This window comes from Odontomachus brunneus, unplaced genomic scaffold (genome assembly GCF_010583005.1).
Source record: "Odontomachus brunneus isolate Ranch 3 - 2012 unplaced genomic scaffold, Obru_v1 Obru_scaffold_026, whole genome shotgun sequence".
Classification (NCBI taxonomy): Eukaryota; Metazoa; Arthropoda; class Insecta; order Hymenoptera; family Formicidae; genus Odontomachus; species Odontomachus brunneus.
This window is the reverse complement of record NW_022639476.1, coordinates 37,312-50,554: the sequence shown is the minus strand read 5'-3', so window position 1 is coordinate 50,554 and position 13,243 is coordinate 37,312. Positions and strand designations below refer to the sequence as shown.

Below are 13,243 nucleotides of genomic sequence, written 5' to 3'. Positions count from 1 at the left end.
TACAATCGAAACGATATTTATTACAGAAAGATTACAAGATTATATTCAGGACTATAAACATTTCAGTTTGCGGTCCCGCACCGCAATTCTCGCACGGGTTTCCCATTAATAATTGTGAAAAATATTATTTACATTGCACAGAGATATCACTAGCTTTACTATCAGACGAGCGGACAGTTGATCGCTTAGAACTCTCCGCGAAAGGCCGTCCCGAACGCACAAGAAATACAACCTCATCTCAACACGATCGTAACAAAAGTAAACCACGAAGATTTAGGAGATAATAAAGGAGCGACTATCGCTCAGGCAAACGCGCCTTCAAGTCGTTATCTCGCACCACATTCGCTACTCGATTGGTCGGCTCAGGTCCATCGAATCGATTTCTACGAACCTACAGTCTCCCTTTACTTTGTACAGTCGTTTAAACTTAATTATTCGAGCAGAAACTTGTCGAGAAGACATCGAGATGCTAAAAAAAGAAAGAGAACATTTAAGATCGAAAATACTTTCTTGTTTCTTTTTCACATTATTTGTATCAGAAAAAGGTCTGTAAAAAAAGATACGGAATTAACGAATACTCGAGAATTTATTCTCGTGAGTTTTCGGTTCTTCATCGAAAAGTTGATTCTTCGAATCTTTTGTTAAGAAAATCTAACGATTTCAGTATGATTCTGAAACAAATCGCTGAAATTTTAATCGCCGTGTGATCGCGTTCGTACGACCGTGTTGGACATACAACGTATACGCGCGCGCGCGTACACACACATATACACACACATACAGTATTTCGAAGCACACGCGCTGCGGAAAGTCGCTCGAGAAAAAAGGGAAAATAGACGTTGTATCAGGAAATAAGAGACAGCTAAGGAGAAGCATCTAAACATCACAAGTGAGTACAGCAATAATACGTGAATTAGCGTCACGACATCGTTGAATTGTGAGTATATATGGGATCAAAAATAATTACTCATAACAGTAGTCGAGAATGACAAGCAGTGATGAACGACAGTCACTCGTCGCGATCAGGGACTGTTGTTAGTATCTTTGAAAAGAACGCAGGAGCTTCTATTCGTTTTTAATATTGCCTTTTTTCTTAAGTACTGAGTACAATATTAGTATCATCATTATCATTATAGTTGTGTTGTTGCCACTACGACTTGTGTCTCTATTCAGTGTATAAATGCACCACCTCTTTCCCGGTGAATAGGATACCAATATTATCATCTTTTTACGTCGCCGTCGTTAATTATTACCTTCATCGTATTGTTATAATAAAATACATACCCACACACACACATATGCACGCACACACGCACGCACGCACGCACGCACGCACGTCTTATTGGTATACGGAGTTCGCGTGATCGAACTCTTCACGTTTACTGCAATGAAAAAAATATCGTTTCCTTTTCAAAGACTTTCAAAACTTTTAGCTTTTCTAATGACTTTGTTATCGTACATATGCGCATCAACGAGTAATCCGCCGCAAGGCGGATGATGTTAGAACGATCTTTGACTTCTTACATCAGATAAAGGTTTTGAAGATATTGGGGATTGATGATTAAAGATTGAAACTCGATCGGAACAGAATAAAAATTGGAATTAAATTTGTTTCGTTACTTGAAGTGAGCTGAAATATTCACTCCAAAATTTGAAAACAAACCAAAGGATGTGACATTAGCTTGGAAGTCAAATTGGACATTGACAGGAATCAATTGATTTGTCGTATTCTGATCTTTAATCAGTAATCCTCAATTTCTATTACTTAATCTGATATGTGCTTTAGTTACTTCACACATTCGCGACGAACAAGTCGTCTTGTTGAAAAATCGGCGATGTCGATTAATTGATTAATGGTATATGTAATTTGTGCAGTTTTACAACGCCTAAAAAACGGAGTCGCAAATACTTTTAATCAAGTACCGGTTATAAAACATCATGAGAAGTCAAATAACACGAATGTAAACTTTATGTACGATTGAATAGGAATCTTTCTTTGATCAGTACTAGATGAAATAGTTTCGTTATGATGAAACACTAGGCACCAAAGATAAATATCACGACTAATTAGTGTTTTACGAAACGCACAGCTTGCCCTGACGTTTTTTCTTCGTAATTTATAAATAGTACAAGAAACGCTGAAGTGTGTTGCAGTAAGACGACGTAACCGGGGTTCGAAGCGAGGACGATTTTTCTTTCTCTCTCTCTACAAAGGGACAAAACACTCACAAAAATGCTAGTCGTATAAATAAGTCTACAAGTGGCTAAAGGACGATACTTTAAGGTAATGCAATAGCTTGCGTCAACTCTATTCTTTTAACGGTTCTGTATAATCAACAATTACTGCTCTTGTTCGATAAAAAATACGATTCGCTAATCCGAAACAATAGGAAAGCATCGTTTTAAAACTATTCCTAGACGTAAAATCATAACCAAACGTCGTCCACGATATATCGTATGAAACGACAGTGCTCTCTATATATAATAGCGACATATTTTTTTTTACATCTAATAATAGCGATAGTAATAATAACGAAACTATGAAACCGAGCATCTCACGCATGATTTCGTTTACTCGCGCGCAAAAGAACAAGGAACGCTATCTCTATGAAACATTCTTTTTCCACGTGCACCGATACTTTGTACTGAGACGCGCACTCGAGCGACTCGATTTTCATTTATCCCGCTCTATTTCTTCCTCTATTGCATCTAACGGTACTAACAGACACAATAAATTACGGAACGTGCTTGGACCGCTTAAGATACATTCTTGGGAGCGCGACCGAGCAAAAACGAGCAAATGCTACAAAGTCAGACACGTTGTTTCACGAAGAGTATCACCACCGTTATCCTCGTTCACCATGATTCGGTGGTCAGTTTTCGATGGCTGTGTGTATGTGCGTCCTAATTATATAGAATACATTAATACGCGCCAACAAAATGAGGTTACGAAAGCGGTCGCCCGATATCAGTCGCCTGTTCCCGAAACGAGGCGGGCAGCCAATGCGCTTCGCTGCCGTTTTCCTATATCGAGACAGATTGCTGTGGTAGCGATTAATGGGTCGGTTAAATAATGCGATTACACGGTGCGAAGTTAGCGAAGACAACATGGTTGAGATTCTTTGGAGAAATTTCGGGACGGCGAGTGGCTCGGAAGAGGTGGATCTCATCGCGCGTCTTTCGCCGTCAGTTTCTCTATTAATTCCTGTAGCGGTGCCAGTTCCCTTCTTTCGATGAGATTAAACTCCTGTAATGCAATATCAGATGAAATTATCAGCAAAAAGGTCACGCATCGCATGGTCGAGCTTATTTCTTTATTTATTCGTTCACGGGAAATGGAACTTTCGGAGAAAGAGAGGAAGATATATAATTTATATATAAAAAAAGAATAACACTGAAAAAAAACCGCAATACTTAAATAACAACGAACTAAACCTCAGGCATTTGTTCTTTTATATGCAAAGATTCATATGCAAAAATTTCAGAGAACTTTTTGTTTCAAAACTGTACCTGATGCATTCATAGGAAAAAATTTACTCTGATTACAATATTCATTTGTACGAAGACTTTACAAATAATGGTGTTTTTATTTACTTCGAGTGGGATTCTACTCTGAAAAATTTAGATTGAGAATGTGTATTCGCGATACGTAGTGAATTTTATAATCTTTACCCTCTTCCGCCTCTTATTTTCTTGTTTATTCGAGTGTTACTGTCGCTAATTTTGAATGAAATAGAGATGCGGTTTTATACCTGAACGAAGAATATAAAATGCTTGAATGACGTGTTCAAGTGCGCCTCCTCTCCAAGTTGCACAACCTCGGTGAAGTGCTGATGATAGATGTGGGCATATACTCTGAATAACCGTTTCAGAATGGTCTTTGCAATCGACAGGAAATTTTTGGGGAAAGGAACTCCTGCAAGAAAGAACAATCAGCGCTCGTAACCGCTCAATCAACAACAGTGAGAGGCCATGAGACAAGATAACTACCGATTTTCGATGGAAACAGTGTCTCGTCATCCAACTGATCCTGCACCCAGGTCATCAGATAATCTATATATTTAGGTGCCGAACACTTGATCGGCTTCTTCACCGTATGACCATCAGCCCAGTGATACTCGTATTTTGGACCAGCCGACATGATGGGACAGCTCTCCTCTGTACAAAATTCCGTAATGGTACCGTACAGCATATTAATTTGATTGAAGAAATCGACAGCTGGAAATCGCATAAATTAGAATTAGAACAGATACAGATTCAGTTATTATCGTGCAGTTATATCAAAAGTCAAATGAAACACCAAATGCATTTCAACTCACTATTAACAGCCACCCATTCGTTCAGATCCTCTCCTTCGGGCAGCATAACCGCGAGCCGCAAGTTTCCAGAACCAAGTGTGGCAGCTGCATGTTTCATCAGGTCATATTGATGAGTACCTTCTGGAATATTTTTCTTTGGTTTGAAGGTCTTGGAAGACCTGCTTCCGCTTGAGAAAACAAAAAAAGTCATTGAAACATCATAATGCATTATTAGGATGTATTATTTTCAAAAATGTGGCATTTGCTTGCATATTATAACATGATAGGGCGCAGTTTCGAGAAAGAAATTTAAAAAATGCATCTCGAAACGCGCTGGCTGAGCTCTGCGAAGCGCGACGCTCAGCTGATCACGATCGCGTTGTTGCACTGATCAACACACACACACACACACATATAGAGATGGAGGAGGAGAGAGAGAGCAACGTTACTTGTCGCAAACGTCAAGGCGAAAGAGCGAGTGACGCGACGCGATCGCGTTAATTACGATTACATTCGCGAAAATCTCTTTGCGATGATAATGATGATAATGATGACGACAAGGAAAAGCGAAACGAGGTGCGGTCATCATTGAGACAGATGATTCATAGACTGCGCGTCGTCGAATGGTTATTGTGATGTTCACAGTAACACAGTGGTTTCCGCGAGAAGAGAAATGCAAAAAAAAATGTTACACCGACTAGCGCGCTATTTATATCTCCAATCGATCGATCGTGACGACATTATTAGGCCTGAATTTATCGTCCTCGATGAGCGATATATAGTGTGATTGTTAGATTAGATTTCGAGAGAAAGAGAAATGGGGGAAGGAACGAGAAAAAGAAATTGCACGAAACTGCGATTGCCTTTGGCCAGAACGAAAAGTCGTCTATACCGTCGTTATTCTTCGCCGCGAGCTGTCAGCGACAAGAAATTGCCCATAGAAGGTCGAGACGACTCCAATATCCTGCATGTCCTCATGCTTCCTTGAGGAGACATATCGATCGACCGAGCGATGGTTCAACGACGGGGAAAGTTATGAGGCGAAAGAATACTTACAATAGGAAGCTCATTGTAATAGGTCCGTTGTCGTAGTTTAGCTAGTTTGGTTAATCGCCTTTACTCCGTCGAGTATCTCCGATTAGCGCTTTTTTGTCCAGTCAAGTGTGGGGTTACCGTGCGCGTCCTTGCCCAGCCGCTGTAGCCAGGCGCAGGAAATGACAGACGTCAACGACAATGCGATAAAGACATCGACGACGACGTGACGACTAGTCTACTCTATCGGACGCGATTCCTCTTCTTGCGGTACACTCTTCCTCTTTCCCACCGTCGCGATTGAGATTATTGAAGACGACGACGAGATACTGTCGCACCCACACCACCCCACGTTTGTCTGCGGTCCAGTGCCGTCAGTTTCACTCGCTGCTGCGCGCTTTCCCTCTTTCTTGCTTTCCTTGTCTTTCTTTCTCATCACCTACCTATTTCTATCTCTGTTTCTTATCTTGAGACGTCATGTGAATTTGGTAGACTAGAGCCACGTCGCATACACTGTCGTGCGATAGAAACGACGGCTCAACATGATTGGTGTTCGTTGCTTGTATGATTTGTGGACAAAGAGACTTTTCATAGGTTACAGGTTATCTTGTTAGTACACTGGTGGGCGTTAGGGTACGCTCGTACCACCAATCGCGGACCAATGAAATCGCTCCATTTTATTCGTGTAAAGATAGGCAATAAAATGGGACGATTTGATTGGTCCGCGACGGACGACGCGTGACGCATTAAGTGGGAACGTACCCTAAGGCTGAGTTCCCACTTAGCGCGTCACGCGTCGCGTCGTCAGAATTAAGCCAATCAAATCTCATTTTATTCGGCGTAAAGTTACGCCGTTATTATAATATATATATATATATATATATATATATATATATATATATATATATATAATTTATGCATTAATAATATATAACTATATAGGTTTAGAATATTAGCTACTTATCTGACATTTGTCTAGTCTTTGTCTAGTTATTGTCTAGTTATTGTCTTCATTCAACTTCATTCTATCCTCCTTTTCATGCTTTCATCGTCTCCTATAGGTTTCATTCTCCAGTTGACGATGAGAGATTGATCCCAATCCGAAGAATAAAGCCACAACAGTGAATTACATTTATCTAGGCATATCACAAAATTTAAAATTTAATATCATTTATTGAATATTTAATTTATTTAATATTTAATTTATATAACAATCCTTATAAAAAATATATATTCTCTCTGCCAGTAACATATTGGCCAGTGATTAATTACTCAGATAGCCAAACCTGCGCGAGCAGATTTCGAGCAGAGCTTGATATCAAATATGAGTTGGGAGTTTGAAAATGGCGCGCATCTACGAATTCACTAATTCACGATTTCACATTTCTTAAGGCCGTGGCACACAGAAAAACTTAAGCAGTAAGACGTAAGCAGTAAACAAATTGACCAATCGCAGTCGTTAATTTTTGGACCATAAAATGTATCAATGACTGTGATTGGTTAATTTGCTTACTGCTTATGTTTTACTGCTTAAGTTTTTTTGTGTGCCACCAGCCTAAAACTGGTGGCACACTTTTGCACCTAATGCTCGTTGAATACTAGTGCACCTCAAACAACACAAATTTTCCAAAATACATTCTGAAGACATTTTTAGGACGGAGGGACGTCATCAGAGTATTCTTAGGACGTTCTTTGAAGATGTGAATTGTCCGAAAATTGCTAATATCCAATAAGTTTATTTGTATTAATTTAACTTTTTACACTTTCACACTTAGTGCACATTAATTCTTTATGGCTCCTGCACACAGGACGCGGTAATGCTTGCCGCGCGGCGAAAGTCCGCCAGACAGCCAATCAATATGTTGTTTTTCCGTAAGAGCTAGAAGATTATTACGGAAAGCAGCATATTGATTGGCTGTCGCGCAAACTTCCGCTGCGCGGCAAGCATTACCGCGTCCTGTGTGCAGGAGCCATTAGAAGTTTTAAAAATGGCGTCATGTTTTCCGTTCGTGTTAAGCTCGTATCAGACTACGGATTAAGATTGAGATTGAATTGAAAATTGGCCAATCAGAACAAAGTTCACCAAACTTGAACTTAGTGAATTTTGCTCTGATTGGCTTGAATTTTCAATTCAATCTCAATCTTAATCCGTAGTCTGATACGAGCTTAACACGAACGGAAATCATGACGTAATTTTTAGAATCTCTAAAGAATTAATGTGTACTAAGTTGTGAAAGTGTAAAAAGTTCAATTATTGCGAATAAACTTATTGGATATTAGCTATTTTCAGACAACTCACATCTTCAAAGGACGTCCTAAAAATATTCTGATAACATCCCTCCGTCCTTCAGAACATATTTTGGAAAATTTGTGTTGTATGAGGTGCACTAGTGTGCAACGGGCATTAGGTATAAAAGTGTGAATGGTACAACTCGAACAAACCTATAGTCAGATCTCATAAGGCCTGTTCTTTGTAGTTGCACTGCTGAACTGGTGCAATATATTGAAGTGAAACAAATATACGTTTTCTCACTCTAACTTATTGCACTAGTTCAGTAGTGCAGCTACAAAGAACAGGCCTATATTTAAGACCGTCTTAAATTTATCTTCAGATGATGAACGGATCATTTCATTGGCTACGGAGTATCTAAAGATGAATTTAAGGCAGCCTTAAAAATAAAATTCGACTATGAATACCGGCCTATGGGTTGTAGACAGATACTAATGCATTTAAAGTGGTATTTGACAGCATTAAAGTTTCATTCAACGATCATAACAAATATAGTAAAAGATATTGTGGAAAATATGTTTGGTCAGCATTAAAGATAGAAATTATTTATTGGATATCGGACATCGTACGTCGAATGCAGTGTAAATCCTCCACAATTGAAAAAGGATGATACTATCGAATATTTTTAACTGTACAATACTTGACATTCAGCGTGTAATAAAGTATCAGTTTTATAATTTATATCTTGATGTTTTAACGTTATGTATATAGCTCAACAATGAAATATATTCAATGTCTTTATGAAACTGCATTTTTTTTAGTTACAACCTATATTGGTTACACACATTTTTATCGATGAATTCATTGATAACTTTTGTAAATGTATGCGTTTCTAATAATTTTTCACTGTTAAAAGTATATATAATAATACAAGCCTTATGCTCCAAAGTGTTTTTACTTGGGTTTTACTTCAAGATACAAGTTACCTGGATAATAAAAAGCATTATTTACATAATTATATTTAATATTTTATACAGTTTTATATTTAATGCAACACTTGAATGTCCAAACTTTTTAATATAACATTTTGTAGGTTTTAACATTGTTAACAAATTTTTTCCTACTTCCTTGTATATCTTTGGCAAATAGTTTTGTTCATCCACATAGATAACTTCTCATTGTATGTTTCTTCAGATATACGTGCAACAGATATTGCATATACTGTCAACCTTGTACGCTGCATAAATTCTGTTGTAATTTCTTCTGGTGTCGTTTGAAACCTTATGTCAAGACAGGGATATCCATTGATGTATACATAATCAAACAATTGAACCTCTTTACCCAATAAATCATTGTTTGTCGCTGACAACCATTTATTCTCTAGAATCTATTAGGACAATTATTTTCATTTTGTTACATATATTGATATATACATAATTAAGAATAATTACCACTTACAGATCTATTTTGAAGACAAGCATTTTCTGTATAAGAAAATTCTGGATGTGTCTCACGCAATTTCTTTGGCCAATCGTTAGCATTTGTTTCATATTTTCTTAAATCTTTAGCTTGTTCTCTATACTTTTCATCAATCTCCTTTTGTTGTTTCAACAGAAATGCATATTTCTCTAATTTGTAATTAATTTCTACCACACCTGTTCCATCTTCAACTATAAAATTATTTTAGTTTAGTTTCATTAGCTATTCTTCATTAATAAATTTATTGTTCTGCATTTTGTCTTACTTGTTAAAGATAGATTATTGGCATGGCGTCTAATATTTGTAACTATACCAATTAGATCAATTTTACGTACTTTAATATAAGGCATATTGAACGGATGGAAATGCACATAACGGTCTTCTTTGTAAGGTACTAATCGATATAACTCCATAATGAGCATTGGAATGTTAAGTGTGACACGTGAATCTAAAACAACTTTTTGAGATTAGTTTTATTATAATGGACGTTGTACTAGTCTACAAATCGTATCTAAAAGAAAATTAAATACTTTACCAACATTGATGTTAATACCCGGCCATTCTTTTTCTGACGAAAGATGCATCAGGTAATGATTGTATTCTTTTTTGTTGAAGGCAACTATGCCATTTATTAACTTTATCTCAGACATTTGATTTGCAGGGAAAGTAATGAAAAGATTTTATTTGGTAGATATTTAACCCTGTTGATGTAAGAAATGTGACATTACGGAGGAATTTGAGAGAAGTTAAGTCGTGATTTTTCGTTCATCGGTCGTTCCTATGCACTGATTGTAAATTATTTGAAGAAACAATAATAATATTAATTTTACCTCTTTTATAACAGATTTTATGACAAATATAATTTGTATAGCACTTGATACATTGTTACACTTTCCAGCCATAAAAAAGAAATATACACTGGGTGCTTTCCAGTTGCGTACACTACTAGTTTGTCGAGTTGCTTATACTTTTCACACTTTTCGGGCTCTTGCAGAATGCCAGGCTACAGGCAATAGAAATAGGCATTAGCCAATGGGAACAGGAAATAGAAATAATTGACCAATCCGAATTCCTATTCCCTGTTCCTATTGCCTGTTGCCTGGCATTCTGCAAGGGCCCGTACACCTAATGCCCGTTGCACACTAGTGCACTTCAACAAAACACAAATTTTCCAAAATACATTCTGAAGACGTTTTCAAAACAGAGAGATGTCATCAGAATATTCTTAGAACGTCCTTTAAAGGTGTGAATTGTCTGAAAATAACTAATATCCAATAAGTTTATTTACATTAATTGAACTTTTTACACTTTCCCACTTAAGCCAGCGGCACACAGAGTTTGTTTTCATGCTGGATTGCTTCCTGATTGGTGCATTTCTGAACATGGATGGAAATACACCAATCAAAACAGATATAGATCATACTTCCATCCAACAAGTAATCCAGCACGAAACAAGCACCGTATGCCGCTGGTTTAATTCTTTAGAGATTCTAAAAATGGCGTCATGTTTTCCGTTCGTGTACGAATATAAATGCAATTCTGACACACTTTTCACTTTTGCTTGGGATCAAGTGTAAAAAGTGTATCAGAATTGCATTTACACTCGTAACACGAACAGAAATCGTGACGTCATTTTTAGAACCTCTAAAGAATAAAGCCAGCGGCATACGATGCTTGTTTTTATGCTGGATTGCTTGCTGATTGGTGCATTTTTGAAGATGGATGGAAATACACCAATCAAAACAGAATATTTCCATCCAGCAAGCAATTTAGCACGAAAACAAGCACCGTGTGCCGCTGGCTTTAATGTGCATTAAGTGTAAAAAGTTCTATTAATGCGAATAAACTTATTGGATATTAACTATTTTCAGCTCACATCTTCAAAGAACGTCCTAAAAATATTCTGATGACATCCCTTCGTCTTAAAAGCGTCTTCAGAACGTATTTTGGAAAATTTGTATTGTACGAGGTGCACTAGTGTGCAACGAGCATTAGGTGTAAAAGTGTGAATAGTACAAGCAACTCGACAAACCTACCGTATTACACAAAATCAGTTTATTGGTTGCATATTATCTTACAAGATATTTTAAATAATATGTGACCAATAAACTGGTTTTATGTACGTGTGTGTCAAGATGTGTTAAGCAATTGGAAAGCACCCACTCACTCTCAACTTGGTTTACATCGTGCACTTGATACGCGTATTAAATAGTAACTTTCTACTAGATAATTTTAATATCGACGATATATATAAACAACGGTATATAAAGATAATATAATACTCATCAACAAAACGTATTGTATTGATAGAATGCGTCGCTATTGATATGCATTGTCGATATTAAGATTATCTAATAGAAAGTTACTATTTAGTACGCGTATCAAGTGCACGATGTAAACCAGGCCTATGGTTTCAGATCCATAGATATAGCCCTGGTTTAGGGTACGTTCAGATTCCCTACCCGGGTGCACTCTAATACTAGAAGTGCTATAGTATATGTAACACATACTATAGTGTTTCTAGTAATAGAGTGCACCCGGGTAGGGAATCTGAACGCACCCTTACATCGTGCAATTGATCGTGCGTACTAAACTAGGGGTACGGTCCAGCGGGCGCTGCAAATGCTTTGTAGCGTCTTTACTTCTTTCTCTTTTTTCATTGGAATCCGAAGAATAGAACAAGAGGGAGAAACGCTGTGCAGCATTTGTAGCAGTTATTGGATCGCATCCAATGGCCTGGTTTACATCGTGCACTTGATATGCGTACTAAATAGTAACTTTATATTAGATAATCTTAATATTGACAATGCATATCAACGGCGACGCGTTTAATCAATACAATACGTTTTTTTGATGAGTATTCCAGCTATACCGTTGTTTATATGTATCGTCGATATTAAGATTATCTAATAGAAAGTTACTATTTAGTACGCATATCAAGTGCACGATGTAAACCAAGCCAAAGTGAACCCGGAAGTTGGCAGTTTAAAACAAAGTGAGAAAATTGATTTGCCCCTAGTGCTTTCTCATTCTATCGTGTAGAAAGAAAAAATATGAAAAAAGCCAATTGCACGCGCGTTAGCATTACTTTACAAAAAAAAAAAATGGTTATAAATAAATCACAACAAAAGCTCAGTTAAAAGATATTTTAAAAAATATTATTAAAACAACCTTATTCAGATCAATTGTATTCTCGCAAATACTCTATTGAAAAATACGAGACAATTTTATACTCTCTACAAAAGTAATGATATTAATAATGTTGAAAAATAATTATAATAACTTTCAATAATGTTGAAAAAAATTATAATAACTTACACAAAAAGCACTTGGCATGCCTTTTTTTATAAGCAAACGGTTCTCTTATTTCAATAATTCTTAAAATGTTATATTAATTATCGATGTAATATTAAAAAAGGCACGCCAAGTGTAAGTTATTATAATTTTTTTCAACATTATTGTAAGTTATTATAATTTTTTTCAACATTATTAAAATCAGGCTCTGTACCAACCTCGATAATAATGCAAGGAACGAGTAAAAAATTGTTTGGTCGCCAAACGTAACGTCTGTGAAGCATAATTTCTATCCGGGTAGATACCAGGAAAGTGGATCTGAGATGCACTTTAGTGCTGTCAGCTGGACCCAACCTTCCTGTCATGCATTCGCGCGTCCTATGTAATAGTATGCGTGAATATGTATACATGTCCGTGATGGTGTAAGGACAAATTATATATAGCACAGCTTTTGAATATAGATATGTTTCGATATACACTTCTAGAACAGAAAACCTATAGTATATGCAACATGAACTATATTCTGTAGTCGCAAAGTATATGGGAACTCAATCTATCTCACTCTGATATAGAGAAAAAAATAATTACATGATATATTTCCTTCTAGGTTGAATAGTAAAATGTGGCGTGGTAATGCCGTCGATATTAATGTAACAAACAAGTAAAAAATGTTCATTGTGGCAAACATGTTTTCAAAGCAGTATTTATAATGTAGAATATGCTTACTTGAGAGGTACAGTGCCAGAACATACATGACTATTATATTTAAATAAAAATGTATGAACAACTATTTGCAAAATCTATGAATAAAATTTTATACACGACAATTTGTAAAATCTGGTTGTAAATCTTGGTTAACCAACCTGGTTAACAATATAACAAATAAATAACGTGGTTTATTTTTTTTTTT

The 13,243-nt window shown here is 36.6% G+C and overlaps 2 protein-coding genes across 5 annotated transcripts; both read right to left on the bottom strand.

The window, feature by feature from the left end:
- LOC116842598 (MOB kinase activator-like 1) lies at positions 1-5,780 on the bottom strand. 2 transcript variants are annotated; one of them, XM_032812022.1, is made up of 5 exons: positions 5,355-5,780; positions 4,320-4,486; positions 3,991-4,218; positions 3,753-3,916; positions 1-3,247 (listed from the first exon to the last, which is right to left on the bottom strand). In XM_032812022.1, the coding sequence occupies exons 1-5, from the start codon at positions 5,366-5,368 to the stop codon at positions 3,167-3,169; spliced, it is 654 nt and encodes a 217-aa protein (XP_032667913.1). In that variant the 5' UTR covers positions 5,369-5,780; the 3' UTR covers positions 1-3,166. The 2 variants fall into 2 exon arrangements, with proteins under 2 accessions (XP_032667913.1, XP_032667912.1); XM_032812021.1 differs by lacking the exon at positions 5,355-5,780 and adding an exon at positions 4,748-5,348.
- A 2,729-nt stretch (positions 5,781-8,509) lies between these two features.
- LOC116842686 lies at positions 8,510-10,115 on the bottom strand. 3 transcript variants are annotated; one of them, XM_032812241.1, is made up of 5 exons: positions 9,870-10,115; positions 9,575-9,740; positions 9,305-9,496; positions 9,019-9,230; positions 8,510-8,947 (listed from the first exon to the last, which is right to left on the bottom strand). In XM_032812241.1, exons 2-5 carry the CDS (start codon positions 9,687-9,689, stop codon positions 8,681-8,683), a joined length of 786 nt encoding a protein of 261 aa, XP_032668132.1. In that variant the 5' UTR covers positions 9,690-9,740; positions 9,870-10,115; the 3' UTR covers positions 8,510-8,680. The 3 variants fall into 3 exon arrangements, with proteins under 3 accessions (XP_032668132.1, XP_032668133.1, XP_032668134.1); XM_032812242.1 differs by having other exon boundaries at positions 9,305-9,487; positions 9,870-10,110; XM_032812243.1 differs by lacking the exon at positions 9,870-10,115 and having other exon boundaries at positions 9,305-9,487; positions 9,579-9,729.
- Positions 10,116-13,243: the final 3,128 nt, after the last annotated feature.

What these genes read in the sequence shown, in the direction of transcription:
- LOC116842598 (XM_032812021.1), bottom strand. Translation starts at nt 4,887, where the DNA reads ATGATGACCGCACCTCGTTTCGCTTTTCCTTGTCGTCATCATTATCAT. An exon ending in CGCCTTGACGTTTGCGACAA is followed by an intron (nt 4,487 to 4,747) that starts GTAACGTTGCTC and finishes TGTTTTCTCAAG; the next exon opens with CGGAAGCAGGTCTTCCAAGA. An exon ending in ATTTTATATTCTTCGTTCAG is followed by an intron (nt 3,248 to 3,752) that starts GTATAAAACCGC and finishes ATTGCATTACAG; the next exon opens with GAGTTTAATCTCATCGAAAG.
- LOC116842686 (XM_032812241.1), bottom strand. Translation starts at nt 9,689, where the DNA reads ATGTCTGAGATAAAGTTAATAAATGGCATAGTTGCCTTCAACAAAAAA. An exon ending in GGGTATTAACATCAATGTTG is followed by an intron (nt 9,497 to 9,574) that starts GTAAAGTATTTA and finishes AATCTCAAAAAG; the next exon opens with TTGTTTTAGATTCACGTGTC. An exon ending in CAATAATCTATCTTTAACAA is followed by an intron (nt 9,231 to 9,304) that starts GTAAGACAAAAT and finishes ATAATTTTATAG; the next exon opens with TTGAAGATGGAACAGGTGTG.